This window comes from Lithobates pipiens, unplaced genomic scaffold, assembly GCF_037356315.1.
Source record: "Lithobates pipiens isolate NorthernLeopardFrog02 unplaced genomic scaffold, aLitPip1_a1.2 Scaffold_18, whole genome shotgun sequence".
Classification (NCBI taxonomy): Eukaryota; Metazoa; Chordata; class Amphibia; order Anura; family Ranidae; genus Lithobates; species Lithobates pipiens.
In genome coordinates, this window is record NW_027507758.1 from 266808617 (window position 1) to 266828601 (window position 19985).

Sequence of the window (19985 nt, forward strand, 5' to 3'; positions counted from 1 at the left end):
ATTGGAATACTAGTCAGTACCAGTGTGCAAAAGTGTATTTGCTTTGGAAGAAAGAATCACCTCTAACATTAGGTGTCCTACGTGTAGATATTGCTACATTATGTAAAACCATTAGAATTGCTTTTTACATTTTAGAATTGGGTGCCTCGCGACTGTCCATAATTTTAAAGAATGCCTTGAGATTGTCTATAATTTTAAAGGGTGCCTTGAGATTGTCTATAATTTTAAAGGGTGCCTTGAGATTGTCTATAATTTTAAAGGGTGCCTTGAGATTGTCTATAATTTTAAAGGGTGCCTTGAGATTGTCTATAATTTTAAAGGGTGCCTTGACGGAAAGAACATTGAGAAACACTGCACTAGACCATCTGTGTGCAATCTGCGGCCCTCCTGCTGTTGTGGTACTAAAAGTTCCATGAGGCATTTCAAGGCCAGTCCCTTAAGGCATTGCATGGCTAATGCTACATACACACGACCGTTTTTTCCATCAGAATAAACGCTGGAGGTTTTTCCTGAAAACGGACTTGCCTACACACGATCACACCAAATTCCGATCATTTAGACAATACAACATGTATGGTGGGGCTAGGAAAGGAAGTTCAGTAGCCAATAGCTGCCCTTGCGTCATTTTTGGTCTGTCGGAACAGCATACAGACGAACGGTTTTCCCTATAGGAATTGATTCCATCGGAAAGATTTAAAACATGTTCTATTTCTAGGTCCGTCAGAATTTTCAAAAAAAAAAAGTCAGATGAAGCCCACACACAATCGGAATATCCGATGAAATTATACCGTCTGACTTTTTCTGCCGGAAAAAGTCAGACCGTGTGTACACGGCATAACAGTTACATGCATGGCTTCCAATGGCAGAGGCATTATGGGACTTGTAGTTTTGCAACAGCTGGAGGGCCACAGGTTGGACACCCATGCCCTAGACCAGGGATATGCAATTAGCGGACCTCCAGCTGTTGTAAAACTACAAGTCCCATCATACCTCTGGGTGTTATGCTTGTGGCTGTCAGAGTCTTGCTATGCCTCATGGGACTTGTTGTTCTGCAACAGATGGAGGTCCGCTAATTGCATATCCCTGGCCTAGACCAAACAAGCAGTTAACCCTTGCAGTGTGGGCACAGCCCCACTGCAAGGGAGAATTTTCAGGTTTCCGGAAGATCATCTTTGAGGCTGGGTTCACACTATTGCGAATTGCCTGCATCCAATTCGCTATAGCAGGAGATTTTGACCAGCTCTCTATGGAGCCGGTTCACATATCTCCGCTGTGGCACCGGTGCAAATTTGCACAGGAGTCCTGTGCATCCTTTGGTCTGTTTCAGGTCCAAATTCAGCCAAAAATTCTTGCTGAAATCGGACCTGAAAGGGTGAAGTAGGAGGCATCGGACCCCTGCTGGAAGCCACATGCAGCGATGGTGTGAACCCAGTCTAAAAGGAAAAATCAGCTCAGGTGTTGTATCCGGAACTGTCCCCCATAGTAACTCTTATCCCCAGCAACTCCTCAACCTTCCAGGTTGAATGACATCCAGCGTCATTCAGCCCAAAATATTCAGGACAGATTGCGAACACAGGGCGTCATGGGGCGTCACCACAGATCCCTTCATTCATAGTGTATTGATGCAGTATAAGGAAATAAATAAAAACAACGAATACACACACAGGGGACATTCTTGAGTGGAGAGGGGCATAGTTCCTGGAGTTTAACATGTAAAAGATTATATGAGATTTTAGGACTTGGGTCTGCTTTAATCCTTATATGGCAGGAAACCACTGGCCAGACTTATTGAGCTTAAAACGGCTTATGACATATTACAGCAATATGAGATTTCAAATTTAAAGGAGCAGTGAAGCACAACTACTGTGCAAAAAATGTAAAGCATTAGGCAGAGCCTGCATATGTATTGAGCAAATATGGCTGCGCCTATGTAAATACAGCATAACATTACAAATGGCCCTTTATGGATGAAGCTTTCACAGCTCGTAGAGGGACCTGCAAACCCAGTATTTCCCATTTAAATTTCAACATCACAGTGCATATTTTTCCAGCAGTATCTGAAAAAAAACCTTGAAAGGATAATGCATGGAGCACCACTCTTGAGTCCACATTGGTCCGCCCCTGAGGTCCACCTCTGAGGCTTCCACATTGGTTTCTCACTAATCCTTCACTTGAGGATCATCACAAGCATGTCATCCATTACATCTAGACTCACATCCGAAGAACTGAGATCTCAAATTGCAGAATGGTGACTTAAAACACATTTTGCCTGCTAAAGTATAGGTATAGTTGCCTAATGCCGCGTACACACAATCAAACAATCCGATGGAAAAGTCCAGCGGACTCGAGTCCGCCGGACAATCCCCCCGTGTGTGGGCTCCGGCGGACTTTTTTTATCCAAAAGTCCAGCGGACTAAGTAAGTAGTTTTGCACTAAAATTGCGAGTCCGGTGGGCAATAAGGCTGTGTGCTAGTCCGCCGTACTTTTGAAATGAACAGACTTTTCCCGCATGGAGAAAAGTCTGTTCATTTTGAGCGCGGCTCCAGGTAGCCAGGACTAGTGAAGGAATCGTTGCTGGCCCCGTCACCTGGTATGGAGTTAAAGGGGAAGCCCTACGCTGAAAAAACGGCGTGGGGTGCCCCCTAGGTCCATATCAGACCCTTATCCATACTCATTCACATAGTGTAGGGGGCCGGGATCCGGGGGCCCCCTTATTAAAGGGGGCTCATGGATTCCGATAAGGAAGGAGGCTGCGCGGCCCCCCCTTCCCCAAAGCACCCCCCCATGTTGAGGGCACGCGGCCTGGTACAGCTCAGGGGGGGGGGGCGCTCACCTGTCTCAACCCCCTTTCCTGACCGGCCGGATTGCATGCTCGGATAAGGGTCTGATATGGACCTAGGGGCGTAGGGCTTCCCCTTTAAGTCCATACCAGGTGACGTTGCCAGCGACGCTTCATTCGCTGGTCCCGGCTACCTGGAGCCACGCTCAAAATGGTTGGACTTTCTCTGTGTGTGTGGGCAAGTCCGTTCATTTCAAAAGTACGGCGGATAGTCCGCCGGAAAAGTCCCATGTGTTGGCAGGTCCGCTCGTTCGGACAGTCCGGCGGACTTTACGGCGATTTTTCCGCCAGATTAAGTCCGCCGGATAGTCTGATCGTGTGTACGCGGCATAAGGAACACAGATAGGTTGTGTACTAACCTAGAAGACAGCGAAGGCTAGCATACTATACAACACATAACAATGTGTTTTTCTGATAAGTTCCAAATACCTTCACATTTATACTTTAGAGACTTAAGTAAGTCTGGCTTTTTGTTCCCTCAGCCCTACAATAAGTCCAATCATTCAGAGTATGTTAATATAACACAAAGTTCACTGAGCCTTTAGAGAATTCCACTTCTCGAAAGTTTGATGTGAGCTCAAAAAGCACATCTGTCCCTGATTCATTTGCTGGACTTCGGAAAGTAAAATGTAATTTCTGTGCCAATTAAACAAATTATATTGCACTCATCGCATTACTTTGCTTAAAGAGACAGCAAAGTAAAAATGTTCTGTTTGTATTACTTCAGATACATTTGTTTTATAATGTTCATTTGTTTCTGCCCCTCTATGGGTATCTACACCCTGTAGTTATTTTCATTAACATGGTTATTCCAGGAAAAAATAAAGCTTTAGTAACACTTTAATATATTACAGCTTACCAATCACTAGATGTGGTGGCTGTATTCATTTTCTTGTCTTATTTTTTTCCAAGGACTTTTTTCTGCAATTGCAGAAAAATCAGTTTCTATTCTGCCAGAATTCCTGTGTCCTTGCAGCTTTCTCTGCCCCAAACTGAAATCTCAAACAATGTCAGTCAATGTCTTTGGCAACAGACCCCCCCCCCCCCCCCCATGTAATGCAGATGAGAAAGTGCTTGATCAGTAGAGCAGCTAGGGTGACAACACTACTCCCCCACAGTGTTTCCGTATTGTCAGGTAGCATGTTGTTGGCAGGATCAATAGATTTTTTTTTTTTGGGGGGGGGGGGGGTCAATTCAGATATACTTTAAAAGAAAGTGAGCTGGGAATACATCAATATATATACTAATTGGATCGTTACCGGATTGACAGAATTTTTTGTTCATTGTTGGGGATCATATACACCAAATTCACAACTAAAACCTGATCCTTGCAGTGGAGCTGTGCCCAAGGGGCAAGGGTTATTTCCTTTTTATATATATATATATATATATATATATATATATATATATTATTTTTTGGTTTATGTCTAGTGGAACAACAGAATACGTTTCCTTTATCTGACCCTTCCTGCAGCTAGACTGGTCCCTGCAGTGTTCCCCCCCCCCCCCCAGGCTCCAGCGGTCCCCGCGGGGCAAGGGTTATTTGCTTTTTTTTTTTTATATACAGTATATCTATATTATTTTTTGGTTTATGTCTAGGGGAACAACAGAATATGTTTTCTTTATCTGACCCTTTCTGCAGCTAGACTGGTCCCTGCAGTGTTTTCCCCCCCAGGCTCCAGCGGTCCCCACGGGGCAAGGGTTATTTGCTTTTTTTTTTTATATATATATATATATATATTTATATTATTTTTTGGTTTATGTCTAGTGCAACAACAGAATACATTTTCTTTATCTGACTCTTCCTATAGCTAGACTGGTCCCCGCAGTGTTTTCCCCCCAGGCTCCAGCGGTCCCTGCGGGGCAAGGGTTATTTTCTTTTTTCTCTTTTTTTATATTTATATTGTTTGTTGGTTTATGTCTAGGGGAACAACAGAATATATTTTCTTTATTTGACCCTCCCTGCAGCTAGACTGGTCCCTGCACTGTTTTTCCCCAATGCTTCAGCGGTCTGGGGTCCTGATGTCATCAAGGATCAATAGTCCTGCATTGGGCGTGTTGACACCAGGGGACAGTCCACTGCTAGAGAGTGGGGGAGCACTATTTGCCAGGGGGAGCGAAGCAGCCCCACCGCAAGGGGTCAATTTTACATATTCCCAGAGTTGGCCTATAAATGTTTTTAGTCACCATTGCTACTGCTACAGACACACACAAACCTACAGTGAGATCTTGGAACAGGGTGGCAAGAGCCCTTCCCACCCCCACACAATATTGGCTGCTGTCCCAGCCATCTGCTTGTCAATAATAGAGCCCGGTTAATGCTTTGCATACTGACGCTTCCTACGTGTGCTTATGTCATTTTATATCCTTGAGGGCGTCATGAGCCCAGTGATTGACAGGCATGGACACACTGCTGTCACAAACAGGTCTGTGAAAACTACAATAACCTGCAGAAATGACTACTCCGCAACAAGCAACAAACAGCGATGCCGTGCTGTATCTCTGCACAGGTTTGATTCATTATGAATTTCACATGTCTCATTTTACCATTCCAGAAGTTTCTTTTCCTAGAAAAGTGTGGATGTGTGATTCTCCTACTCACCATCAGCTCAATCTGTCACAGGAATTGATTATTGCCTTTAGCTCTCATATAAACAATGCATGAACATGAGAATAGAATTCTCTTACTTATCGTTTAATAAATATATTTGAAATATCTCATTCTGATAAAGAATATAAAATCTGTAGAGGAATTTTATGCATGCTGTTAAAGAAGTTTTAAACCCTTTACATATACCCAGGGACATAACTGACCTCAGAGATTAAAAAAATCCTCCTACATAAGTTGTACCTGTATATCTGCAACCCTCTCTTCTCTATTTCTCTGCACTCGGCAAGAGCAGTTGCTCCTGAACTTAGTAAATGAGCAAAAGCTCCGCTGACTTTCATTATCCAATCATGTGCAAAAATTCTGTTTTTTTTTCCTTGCACCTAATTCAGTACTTTTTGCAAAGTAAAGCTGCTTTGCCTCATTTAAGTGATTGTAAAGGCAGAAGGTTTTTTATCTTAATGCATTCTATGCATTTATATAAAAGAAAAAACCTGCAGCAGCCCCCCCCCCCGTCCCCCTAATACTTACCTGAGCCCCATCTCTATCCAGCGATGTTGTAGGATTGTCTAGGCTGCCCAGGACTCCCCTCCTCATTGGCTGAGACAGCAGCGTGGTGCCATTGGCTCCTGCTGCTGTCAATCAAAGTCAGTCGGCTGATGAGAGAAAGGGGGTGGGGCCAAACCATGGCTCCATGTCTGAATGGACACACGGAGCTGTGACTCAGCTCAGGTTCCCCCAGAGCAAGCTTTTTTTTGTTTGTTATTATAACCACAAAAAAAAACGAGACTTTAGAATCACGTAAGCTTTGGAGCAACTGCACTTTGCAAAGTGCACAGTATATTTGCCTAGTAAATCAACCCCTTAGGCCCCATTCACACCTGAGCATAGCGTTTTCAGGCAGAAAGTCGCGCAATTTTGCTGCGTTTTTTGCCATGACTTTGACAAGTTTTTGCTGCGATTTTGTACAGGTCAAAAGGTCACCAATGTAAAAAGCAGGAAACACCTGTAATCTGCCTAAAAAAAAGTTCCAGAACTTGTTTGAGCTTCAGGTGTTTTGGAGCTTCGGGCTTCAGGCGTTTTGGAGCTTCTAACTTCAGGCGTTTTGGAACTTCTAGCTTCAGGCGTTTGGAAACTTCTAGCTTCAGGCAATTTGGAGCTTCTAACTTCAGGCGTTTTGGAACTTCTAGCTTCAGGGATTTTGGAGCTTCTAACTTCAGGCATTTTGGAGCTTCTAACTTCAGGCGTTTTGGAACTTATAGCTTCAGGGATTTTGAAGCTTCTAACTTCAGGCGTTTTGGAACTTATAGCTTCAGGGATTTTGGAGCTTCTAACTTTAGGCATTTTGGAGCTTCTAACTTCAGGCGTTTTGGAGCTTCTAACTTCAGGCGTTTTGGAACTTCTAGCTTCAGGGATTTTGGAGCTTCTAACTTCAGGCGTTTTGGAACTTCTAGCTTCAGGGATTTTGGAGCTTCTAACTTCAGGCGTTTTGGAACTTCTAGCTTCAGGGATTTTGGAGCTTCTAACTTCAGGCATTTTGGAGCTTCTAACTTCAGACGTTTTGGAGCTTCTAACTTCAGGCGTTTTGGAACTTCTAGCTTCAGGGATTTTGGAGCTTCTAACTTCAGGCGTTTTAGAACTTCTAGCTTCAGGGATTTTGGAGCTTCTAACTTCAGGCGTTTTAGAACTTCTAGCTTCAGGGATTTTGGAGCTTCTAACTTCAGGCGTTTTAGAACTTCTAGCTTCAGGGATTTTGGAGCTTCTAACTTCATGCGTTTTGGAGCTTCGGGCTTCAGGTGTTTTGGAGCTTCTAGCTTCAGGTGTTTTGGAGCTTCTAACTTCAGGTGTTTTGGAGCTTCTAACTTCAGGCGTTTTGGAACTTCTAGCTTCAGGGATTTTGGAGCTTCTAACTTCAGGCGTTTTAGAACTTCTAGCTTCAGGGATTTTGGAGCTTCTAACTTCAGGCGTTTTAGAACTTCTAGCTTCAGGGATTTTGGAGCTTCTAACTTCAGGCGTTTTAGAACTTCTAGCTTCAGGGATTTTGGAGCTTCTAACTTCAGGCGTTTTAGAACTTCTAGCTTCAGGGATTTTGGAGCTTCTAACTTCAGGCGTTTTGGAGCTTCTAACTTCAGGCGTTTTGGAACTTCTAGCTTCAGGGATTTTGGAGCTTCTAACTTCAGGCGTTTTAGAACTTCTAGCTTCAGGGATTTTGGAGCTTCTAACTTCAGGCGTTTTAGAACTTCTAGCTTCAGGGATTTTGGAGCTTCTAACTTCATGCGTTTTGGAGCTTCGGGCTTCAGGTGTTTTGGAGCTTCTAGCTTCAGGTGTTTTGGAGCTTCTAACTTCAGGTGTTTTGGAGCTTCTAACTTCAGGCGTTTTGGAACTTCTAGCTTCAGGGATTTTGGAGCTTCTAACTTCAGGCGTTTTAGAACTTCTAGCTTCAGGGATTTTGGAGCTTCTAACTTCAGGCGTTTTAGAACTTCTAGCTTCAGGGATTTTGGAGCTTCTAACTTCAGGCGTTTTAGAACTTCTAGCTTCAGGGATTTTGGAGCTTCTAACTTCAGGCGTTTTAGAACTTCTAGCTTCAGGGATTTTGGAGCTTCTAACTTCAGGCGTTTTGGAGCTTCTAACTTCAGGCGTTTTGGAACTTCTAGCTTCAGGGATTTTGGAGCTTCTAACTTCAGGCGTTTTAGAACTTCTAGCTTCAGGGATTTTGGAGCTTCTAACTTCAGGCGTTTTGGAACTTCTAGCTTCAGGGATTTTGGAGATTCTAACTTCATGCGTTTTGGAGCTTCGGGCTTCAGGTGTTTTGGAGCTTCTAGCTTCAGGTGTTTTGGAGCTTCTAACTTCAGGTGTTTTGGAGCTTCTAACTTCAGGCGTTTTGGAGCTTCTGGCTTCAGGCATTTTGGAGCTTCTAACTTCAGGCGTTTTGGAGCTTCTGGCTTCAGTCATTTTGGAGTGGAGATGTGAACCATCTCCATAGAGAATAATAGATTTTTTCCCTCCAGCGTTTTGTAGCTTCAGGCTTCAAGCTACAAAACGCTCAGGTGTGAATGGAGCCTTAGTGCTGCTAATTGAGAAAAGTACACAATATATAGAGGGATATTATGCTTTGTTCATATTTCATGTCTGAGGTTTACAACCACAAGTTTATCCAAAATTAAACAATTTTACTTTGTCCACTTGACTCTACGGCTGTAATCAGCAATAAAAGAGCAAACAAGAAGTTTTGGCAACATACATCCCTTTTATCATGACAGAATTATTTATAATAGGCAAGTGTTTTAGATTAGTTTTTTTTTTTTTATTCCAGAGAATGCTTGGGTAAATCAAAAGCAGAAGCTACAACCCAGTATAAGTGCTTCGGAACTTAATGTGTTATTAATATCTTCAAGAACTATTTATTATGGACCATCTCGACAACATTATATTTATAAACACTGAAACAAAAATGTTAAATATATGCACTGGCACTGTACTAATGACACTGGCTGGGAAGGGGTTAAGCATCTATGGCGATCAAAGGGCTAAGGCCCCTTTCACACTAACGTCCCGTTCAGGCCCGCCTGTCAGTTTTTCAGGCGGACCTGAACGGGTGCTCCATAGAGGTCTATGGAGCGTCGGATGTCAGCGGTGACATGTCCGCTGACATCCGACCCGCTCCGATCCGAAAAAGTGTGACGGAGGAAAAAGCTATTTTTCCATCCGTCTGCGGATCGGATCGGGTGACGACGGGCACTGCGGTCCGTCGTCATCCGATCTCCCATAGGGGAGAGCGGCGCTGTGACAGGTCCGTCCCTGCACAGTGTGCGGAGACAGACCTGTCATCTCCCTGCTCAGCGGGGATCGGCGGAGTGATCCCCGCTGAGCAAACGGACATCCACGGGGCGGATCAGAACTGATCCGCCCCGTGTGAAAGGACCCTAAGTGTTTGTGTTTACTGTGTGTGCTGCCTTTACTAAGGGAAGTGATGGATTTTAACCACTTTCAGACCGGACCATTTTGCTGGTAAATGACCAGAGGTCTTTTTACACTTTGGCACTGCGCTGCTTTAACTGGTAATTGCGCGGTCATGCAATGTTGTACCCAAACAAAATTTGCGTCCTTTTCTTCCCACAAATAGAGCTTTCTTTTGATGGTATTTGATTGCCTCTGCGATTTTTATTTTTTGCGATATAAACGTAAAAAGACCGCAAATTTTGAAAAAAATGATATTTTCTACTTTTTGTTATTAGAAAAATCCAATAAACTCAATTTTAGTCATACATTTAGGCCAAAATGTATTCAGCCACATGTCTTTGGTAAAAAAAAAGTCAATAATTGTATATTTATTGGTTTGCGCAAAAGTTGTCACATCTACAAACTAAGGTACGTTTTCTGGAATTTACGCAGCTTTTAGTTTACGACTGTCTATCTCATTTCTTGAGGTGCTAAAATGACAGGGCAGTACAAAACCCCCCCAAATGACCCCATTTTGGAAAGTAGACCCCCTAAGGAAATTGATAAGAGGCATGTTGAGCCCATTGAATATTTTATTTTTTTGCCTCAAGCGATTGAATAATGACAAAAAAAAAATTTTTTTTTTTTTTTTACACAAAGTTGTCACTAAATGATATATTGCTCACACATGCTATGGGCGTATGTGAAATGACACCCCAAAATAAATTCTGCTGCTTCTCCTGAGTACGGGGATACCACATATGTGGGACTTTTTGGGAGCCTAGCCGCGTACAGGGCCCCGAAAACCAAGCACCGCCTTCAGGCTTTCTAAGGGCGTAAATTTTTGATTTCACGCCTCACTACCTATTACAGTTTTGAAGGCCATAAAATGCCAAGATGGCACAAAACCCCCACAAATGACCCCATTTTAGAAAGTAGACACCCCAAGCTATTTGCTGAGAGGCATGTTGAGTCCATGGAATATTTTATATTTTGCCACAAGTTGCGGGAAAATTACAAACTTTTTTTTTTTTTTTTTTTTTTTCACAAAGTTGTCACTAAATGATATATTGCTCATGCATGCCATGGGCATATGTGAAATGACACCCCAAAATAAATTCTGCTGCTTCTCCTGAGTACGGGGATACCACATATGTGGGACTTTTTGGGAGCCTAGCCGCGTACGGGGCCCCGAAAACCAAGCACCGCCTTCAGGCTTTCTAAGGGCGTAATTTTTTGAGTTCACTTCTCACTACCTATTACAGTTTTGAAGGCCATAAAATGCCAAGATGGCACAAAACCCCCACAAATGACCCCATTTTAGAAAGTAGACACCCCAAGCTATTTGCTGAGAGGCATGTTGAGTCCATGGAATATTTTATATTTTGCCACAAGTTGCGGGAAAATTACAAACTTTTTTTTTTTTTCACAAAGTTGTCACTAAATGATATATTGCTCACGCATGCCATGGGCATATGTGAAATGACACCCCAAAATAAATTCTGCTGCTTCTCCTGAGTACGGGGATACCACATATGTGGGACTTTTTGGGAGCCTAGCCGCGTACGGGGCCCCAAAAACCAAGCACCGCCTTCAGGCTTTCTAAGGGCGTTACAGTTTTGAAGGCCATAAAATGCCAAGATGGCACAAACCCCCCCCCCCCAAATGACCCCATTTTAGAAAGTAGACACCCCTAAATTTAGGGGTACACTAGTGAGACTAGGTAATAAATGGCGGGTGCCCTGAAACTATAAAAAAATAACTAACCAACCAGCGTCACCTGTAACAGTTATATGGTGATCACTGGTGAAAGGGTTAACTAGGGGGCAATCAGGGGGCTTTATGCGGTAGTATATGGGGGTCCCTGGCGCTATAAAAAGCTGCGGCGAACCTAAATACCTACCTGCCTAACTAGCGTCACCTGTGACACTAATACAGCGATCAGAAAAACGATCGCTTATTAGGCTGGGTTCACACTGGAGCGATGCGGGAACGCCACGAATGCGCGGCGGGTTCCCGCATCGCATGCCTCCCGGCGGCAGTTCACACTGCCCTATGCGAACTGCTGGGAGTGTCAGTGAAATGTTAATGACACCCCCAGATCAGTTCGCATATCGCAGTGCGATCTGCAAACTTGGATCGCATGGTGTGAACACCCATGCGATCCGATTCTGCTGCGGACCAAAAAAAGGGTCCCGTGCGAGTTTGCGGCGGGTGCGGCGGGTGCGACACGAATTCAGCCATACTATCTGTATAGCTGAACTCGAATCGCACAGAGATCGGATGTGATTTGCACTGCAGTGCGGTGCGAATCACATCCGTTCTCATAAACCGCTGCAATGTGAACCCAGCCTTAGTGACACTGGCGACGGGGGGTGATCACGGGGTTAAACCTTTATTGGGGGGGTTAGGGGGGTACCTTAGAACTAAAGGGGGCTAACCCTAACTGCCCTAACAGTTATTAGTCACAAATGACACCTGCCGGGTGATCAGGGGGTTAAACCTTTATTAGGTAATAAATGGCGGGTGCCCTGAAACTATAAAAAAATAACTAACCAACCAGCGTCACCTGTAACAGTTATATGGTGATCACTGGTGAAAGGGTTAACTAGGGGGCAATCAGGGGGCTTTATGCGGTAGTATATGGGGGTCCCTAGCGCTATAAAAAGCTGCGGCGAACCTAAATACCTACCTGCCTAACTAGCGTCACCTGTGACACTAATACGGCGATCAGAAAAATGATCGCTTATTAGGCTGGGTTCACACTGGAGCGATGCGGAAACGCCGCGAATCCGCGGCGGGTTCCCGCATCGCATGCCTCCCGGCGGCAGTTCACACTGCCCTATGCGAACTGCTGGGAGTGTCAGTGAAATGTTACTGACACCCCCAGATCAGTTCGCATATCGCAGTGCGATCTGCAAACTCGGATCGCATGGTGTGAACACCCATGCGATCCGATTCTGCTGCGGGCCAAAAAAAGGGTCCCGTGCGAATTTGCGGCGGGTGCGGCGGGTGCGGCGGGTGCGGCGAATGGCTGAACTCGAATCGCACAGAGATCGGATGTGATTTGCACTGCAGTGCGGTGCGAATCACATTCGTTCTCATAAACCGCTGCAATGTGAACCCAGCCTTAGTGACACTGGCGACGGGGGGTGATCACGGGGTTAAACCTTTATTGGGGGGGTTAGGGGGGTACATTAGAACTAAAGGGGGCTAACCCTAACTGCCCTAACAGTTATTACAGTCACAAATGACACCAATGCAAAAAAAAAAAAAAAAAAAAAAAAAATGACATTGGTGTCACTGTGACTGGGGGGCAGGGGTAATTGGGGGGGTGATCGGGGGGTAAAGGGGGGGTGTGAGTGTGCCTGGCATGTTCTACTGTGTGTGGGATGTGTTGGTGCAACTCACTGATCCGCTCTCCTCCGTGTCGGAACGAAAAATACCGACACGGAGGAGAGAATACATCACTTCCTCTCCTGTGTTTACATTACAGGAGAGGAAGTGATGTCACCGGGGATTTCCATTCGTCGGGAGCGATCGCGAGGGGGTGGCCATGAATGAATGGCCGTCCCCTCGTCCGGGATCGCTCCCGAACGAAAACCGACCGCCGCAGGCACCGGGCGGGGGCCCGATCGGGCCCCCGACCCGCGGGAGGCAAAGCACGTACATGTACGTGCTTATGCCTGCCCGTGCCATTCTGCCGACGTACATCGGCGTGAGGCGGTCGGCAAGTGGTTAATCCCTGCTTTGCAGGGACACAAAATCCATCACTTTCCCCCAGTCAGAATGAAACTCTGCCTTGTTTACATAGGCAGAGCTCTGTTCTGTGTCTCTGCCCGATGATCAGTGGGTGATGGTGGGCATCTAATTGCCAGCACCCACTGATTGACTTGTGCTGTATCAAAGCACAGCCGTGGAGCCACGCACCCCCTACCCGGATGTCGTTCCCCATGATTTCCAATGATAACCATTCATATATGCACGACTTCAAGTCATGTCGACTTCAAAGTAATCCCTGTTTGCTTCCAATTATCATGCGAGGTCCATAGACCTAAAGTTTACACAGGCATTCCCTGAAATCACACAATTTTTAACTCGCAACAGTGTGAAAGGGGCCTAAGTAATTGCTTCATGTGTGATCACATCAGATGCTCTCAGCTTGCCATTGTTTTTTACAGGCTGAGTGTCCACCGCTGATCACAAACATCCAGCTGTACTCACTACAGAAATGCACTGATCTGGGCGGTGTACAGACAGGGGTTGCCACCTGCCTGGTATTCACCCGAACAGTATGGATTTGGAATCATGTGTCCGGGTTTCAGTCCGCCTGAAACCCAAACACATTACACAATACACTGAACATGAAGCATCAAAGCAAACTTTGTGTGCACTAACAGAGATAGAGAGCATATGATGTCTTCTCATTACATGAGGGATGAGGATGACACCAGAAGGGGAGATGCTTGAGTTAAACATGCATGGTTCATGTAGGATGTCCAGTGCTGGAGGCTCTGCTTTACTTTCTGTGCATAAGGGAAGGAGCTCAGTATTGCTGCAGTGGATGCAGTGTACCTTACTCCCCCCCCCCCCCAAGTCTGACTGACCTGGGGGATTGTACTGGGGGAGAGACTGAGCTTGGGGTTATTGTAGTGGGGAATATACTTACTTGGGGGGGGGGTTGTACTGGGGACAGGCTGACTTTGGGGGGGAGAGTGATTGTACTGGGAACAGACTGAACTGGGGAGGGGCCGATCTTACTGGGGACAAACTAAGCTGGGGGAGGGGGTTTTTACTGAGGAAAGACTGACCTGGGGGTGGGGTGATTTTACTGGGGAAAGACTGATCTTTGCAGTGGGAGGATGTACTTGGGAAAGAATGACCTGGGGGGAGAATTGTACTGGGGACAGACTGACTTGGGGGGGGGGGGGGTAATTGTACTGGGGAGAGATGGACGTGTGGGGGGATTGTATTGGGGACAGACTGACCTGGGGGGTAATTGTACTGGGAGAGATGGACGTGGGGGTGATTGTATTGGGGACAGACTGATCTAATGGGTTGTACTAGGAGACAGACTGTTAACAAAATTTGGCCACACTCGCTGTGCACCACAGCGTGCTTAGTGCGCCGCATTGCTATTTTCCTTGGTGCACCCAAAAGTGTCCAACGTTTTTTTGCAATCCCATGGTGTATGTTACAAAGAAAAAATATGCTGTGCGCCACTCAAGTGTTCGAGTTTGGATTGAAGCAAAGGTGGCAACACTAGTACAGACACGAATGGCAGTGTGAATGAGCCATAATAGCTGCTGCTTCCAAATAACAGACTGTTCAAATGTGAGATAGGGCACAAAGGAACATTGTTAGGCTGCTTTCACACTGGGGCGGGAGCGGCGTCAGCGGTAAAGTGCCACTATTTTTAGCGGCGCTTTACCGTCGTTTTAGTGGCGGTCTGCGGGCACTAGCGGGGTGGTTTTAACCCCCGCTAGCGGCCGAAAAAGGGTTAAACCCGCCCGCAAAGCGCCGCTGCAGTGGCGCTTTGCCGGCGGTATTGCCGCAGTGTCCCATTGATTTCAATGGGTAGGAGCGGTTTAGGAGCGGTGAATACACCGCTCCTTCACTGCTCCAAAGATGCGGCTAGCAGGACTTTTTTCACCGTCCTGCCAGCGCATCGCTCCAGTGTGAAAGCCCTCCGGCTTTCACACTGGAGTGAAAGGGGCCGTTTTTTTTCAGCCGCTACACAGGCGCTATTTTTAGCGCTGTAACGCCTGAATACCGCCCCAGTGTGAAAGCAGCCTTATTTTTGTATCTACTTTGTTTCTTTCACTCATCTGCAGATCAAAGCCATGAGCTTCAATTTGTGTATGATGTCAGTTAAAAAAGAATTATAGGCAAAACTTTTTTCATTTTGGATATAGTAAGGGAGGGTTATAACCGCTGTCAGTTTATTTTTTGCCATCTGTGTCCCATTGGGGAGATATACCTTAACTTCCTGTCTCATAGCCAAAACCACAAGTGAGAGATTCAGTGTTTTGTCCAAAAAAGAGCAAAACTAAAAAAAAAAAGCTTTTATATTATATCTAAATAACTTTGCAGTGCTTTGTACCAGAATCATCATTTTAGAGTCATTTTAACCACTTCCTGCAAATCACCGTACCGGTACATCAGTAGGGTGAAGTGGAAGTATCAAAGGAAAAGGCCTGCAGCTGGCTAGACCCCGTAACCGTTTTTTAGAGCTGGTGGTCGGCTATCTGGTGATAATGGCCGTGGTTAAATGAGGTAAATGATAGAATAAACTGTATACTTATTTTAACACTCAGGGGTGTATTACAGAAAAACAATACAGGGTAACACTATACACACTGTGTGTTGTGTGTGAATGACAGCAAAATTGTTAGGATCTTTCCTCTCCAGATCAGAAATTCTTCATTCATAAGAAAAGCGTGAATCAGAAAAATACCGCATTATGGCCACTAGATAGAGCTGATGACCACAGGAAAAAAATACTTATTTAACAAAAAATAAAATAATTTTTTTCAAGGCAGTATAACCGAAAGAAGACCTTGTTTGTCCTAGAAAAAATACTTGTTTTTTTTTAATAAATTCAAAATGATTAAATGGTCTATGGCAATAAGGTAAAAACTGATCAGGTCCATAGGCAGTGTAAAGATATGAGCGCTGAAATGGTTTAAATAGTTTAAACTTTAGCTGTAGTTTTTTTTTTTTTGCATTTACATTTTGTATAGAGTGGAGAAGGGTTGTAAAGCGGTTTTATTGGTTTATTGCTATTATAATGAGGTGGTTACTCTCACTTCTTGCCTTGCAGAGCACACAGGAAGTAAAAAGTAACCACCAGCAATAAAAATAAAAACATTTCCTCCAATCCATTGGAAAAGAATAAGAGTTTTGCCTCATGCACACGAGACGCAGATGAAACCTCTGTTAAAAAAAAGCTGTTTGCATGCCGCGTTTAGACGCGTTTGCGTTTAAACGCGTTTATAAAGATAACATCATGTAGACCCTCCCCAAGCTCTCAAAGCATTTTTTTTAACTATTTCTGCTATTTTGATCAGAGTGAGCAGCAGCAGCATAGAGAGCAGTTGTACACTTGCATTTGCCGTGTCACTTGCCACGGCACCTGCCACAAGTTGTGGATTGTCCACTTGCCACGTCACTTGCCACAAGTTGGGGATTGTCCACTTGCCACATCACCTGCCACGTCACCTGCCACAAATTGTGGATTGTCCACTTGCCACGTCACTTGCCACATCACCTGCCACGTCACTTGCCACGAGATGTGGATTGTCCACTTTCCACGTCATCTGCCATGCCACCTGCCACCAGCTGTGGATTGTCCACTTGCCACGTCACCAGCCACATCACCTGCCACAAGTTGTGGATTGTCCACTTGCCACGTGACTTGCCACATCACCTGCCACGTCACTTGCCACGAGATGTGGATTGTCCACTTGCCATGTCACTTGCCACGTCACCTGCCACGTCACTTGCCACGTCAGCTGCCACGTCACTTGCCACAAGATGTGGATTGTCCACTTGTCACATCACCTGCCACATCACTTGCCACATCACCTGCCACGTCACCTGCCACAAGTTGTGGATTGTCCACTTGCCACGTCACTTGCCACATCACCTGCCACGTCACTTGCCACAAGATGTGGATTGTCCACTTTCCACGTCACCTGCCATGCCATCTGCCACAAGTTGTGGATTGTCCACTTACCACGTCACCAGCCACATCACCTGCCACAAGTTGTGGATTGTCCACTTGCCACACCACTTTCCACGTCACCTGCCACGTCACCTGCCACAAGATGTGGATTGTCCACTTGCCACGTCACCAGCCACATCACCTGCCACAAGTTGTGGATTGTCCACTTGCCACGTCCCTTGCCACGTCCCCTGCCACGTCACCTGCCACAAGTGGATTGTCCACTTGCCACATCACTTGCCACATCACCTGCCACAAGTTGTGGATTGTCCACTTGCCACGTCACCTGACACAAGTTGTGGATTGTCCACTTGCCACGTCACTTGCCACATCCACTGCCACAAGTGAATTGTCCACTTGCCACATCACTTGCCCCATCACCTGCCACAAGTTGTGGATTGTCCACTTGCCACGTCACCTGACACAAGTTGTGGATTGTCCACTCGCCACGTCACTTGCCACATCACCTGCCACAAGTGGATTGTCCACTTGCCACGTCACTTGCCACGTCCCCTGCCACAAGTGGATTGTCCACTTGCCACGTCACTTGCCACGTCACCTGCCACAAGTTATGGATTGTCCACTTGCCACGTCACATGCCAGTCACCTGCCACAAGTTGTTGATTTTCCACTTGCCACGTCACCTGCCAAGTCACTTGCCGCGTCACCTGCCAGGTCACTTGCCACGTCACCTGCCACAAGTTGTGGATTGTCCACTTTCCACGTCACTTGCCACTTCACCTGCCACGTCACTTGCCACAAGTTGTGGATTGTCCACTTGCCACATCACTTGCCACCTGCCATGTCACTTGCCACAAGTTGTGGATTGTCCACTTGCCACGTCACTTGCCACAAGTTGTGGATTGTCCACTTGCAATTGCAATTGTTTAAAATATTTTTCTAATGGTTTTTCATCATTTGCAATCATTTTTGAGATTTTTAATGTAAAAAAAAAGGTCACCTTTAAAAACGCATATAAACGCAAACGCGGCTAAACGCGGGTGCCGCGTTTAGGCGCGTTTAGCCGCGTTTTGCGTCTGAAACGCAGAAATTTTTGTTTCTGAACGCATTTTTTTGCTTCTGGAAAAACGAGATTAAACGCAACTGCATATAAACGGAAAAAAACTAGACTGTGTGCATGGACACATAGGATAACATTGAATGAGTTCAGGTGCAGTTGAAAAAACTGTCCAACTGCATCTGAACGCGCGTTTAACTGCGTCTCGTGTGCATGAGGCCTTTGTCCACAGTTGGGATAGTTTTTTTTTTAAACTTTTTTTGATCCTTTGGTTACACGCAAGCATTTTATTAATCCTTTGTAAAATGTCGTGCTGATTGCTTATGGGCAGCCTTGTGCTGCATTTTTTCCATGTGAAAGCAGGGGACTTGGCGCATCCAGAAGTAGTAACAGGTTTATTTCATCTTAGGAATGCTGTGTGTGGTTTGTGTGTATAGTGATATTCCGACACATAAATATCTTTCACATTGCAGGCAGGTGAAAACAGAGGAATACTGCTTGAGCTGAAGGCGGTTTTGGAAGTGATACAGAGAGAGCACAGAGAAGAAAAGAAATGGACGGACGTTCTGCTGCAATTTCTTAACGATCGTTGTGGGTGGGAGATTGAACGGAGTGAACTGAAACAGTACATCTCCAAGGTATTGTCCCTGCAGTGATAGAAATAATGCAATGTTTCAACAACATAATACACATGAAGTAAGAGGGAGAGATACTGAGCACTAGTGATTACATCCTGAATTCACGTTTGTGCTGACTTTCACCCTAGTTCCCTTGGAGCCATAACATTTATGTCTGGAATGTAGCCAATCCAATTATCAGTCGAATTTACTTTGGTAAGGTAGTGACTGAAACCTCAAAAAATGCCAAACTGAGATGGGGCCCTGTGCAAGGGACAGCTTTAGTAAATTCAAGCTCTTTTGCCAAAACTAAAGGCTGTGAAAAACATTAACCACCTCAATACTGGGCTTTTTCGCTCCCTTCCTTCCCAGGCCAATTTTCAGCTTTAAGAGCTCTTGCATTTTCAATGACAATTGCGCGGTCATGCTACACTGTACCCAAATGACATTTTTTATTATTTTGTTTGCATAAATGGAGCTTTCTTTTGGTGGTATTTGTTCCACAACTCGATTTTTTTTTTTTTTTTTGCGATATAAGTGAAAAAAGAAAGGAAATTTGGGAAAAAAACAATATTTTGCTTTATTCTATTTTAAAAGAAATCTAATAAAATAGAATTTTGTCATAAATTTAAGCCAAAATGTATTCTCCTACATGTATTTGGTAAAAAAAAAAATCCTGTTAAGTGTATAATAATTGGTTTGTGTGATCACGGACAGATGTACGCAAATGATCATGTACAGATGTGCGCAGGTGATCACAAGCATACTGTATGTGTGCAGATAATCATTGGGATTTTACTGAGACATATGTGGGGGACAGGTGTTTTTACTATGTGTGCATGTGTTTTGGGGACATGTATTTTACACTGTGTTACTATGCTGGTGATCATTGTGTAAAAAGCTGTAAAAAAAACAGCTCATACACACAGATCACCAGCCGGCTGCAGCGATCCGCTCTCCTCTCCTCATCGACAATTAATATGTGAGGAGAGCCGATCGCCTAGCAACCGGGTCTCTGTTTGCGGCCACTAAACTGCCTGGTATGGTCATATAATCACACACATTGGATGAACTTGTGTCTTTTTTCAACTTCACCCACAATGTAACTATGTATTGTGGTACCATGTGATTTGATGCAGCGCAATTTGCAGAAGTAGTACTTGCATTACTTTTTGCACGTTCCACTGTGTTTTGCAGCACATTCAAATGAATGAACTGTCAAAATTATTCTATGCATT

The 19985-nt window shown here is 45.0% G+C and overlaps 1 protein-coding gene across 2 annotated transcripts in view; it reads left to right on the forward strand.

The window, feature by feature from the left end:
- Positions 1 to 19985, forward strand: part of KIAA0408 (KIAA0408 ortholog) — a 74825-nt gene that overhangs the window by 8431 nt on the left and 46409 nt on the right. The window contains exons 1-2 of one of the 2 annotated variants that reach the window (XM_077486929.1): positions 4759 to 5349; positions 18604 to 18768. In XM_077486929.1, the coding sequence (XP_077343055.1) occupies positions 5326 to 5349; positions 18604 to 18768 (189 nt within the window). In that variant the 5' untranslated portion in view covers positions 4759 to 5325. Of the gene's footprint in view, positions 1 to 4758; positions 5350 to 18603; positions 18769 to 19985 lie in introns of those variants that run through there. The other variant, XM_077486928.1, reaches the window with a different exon arrangement.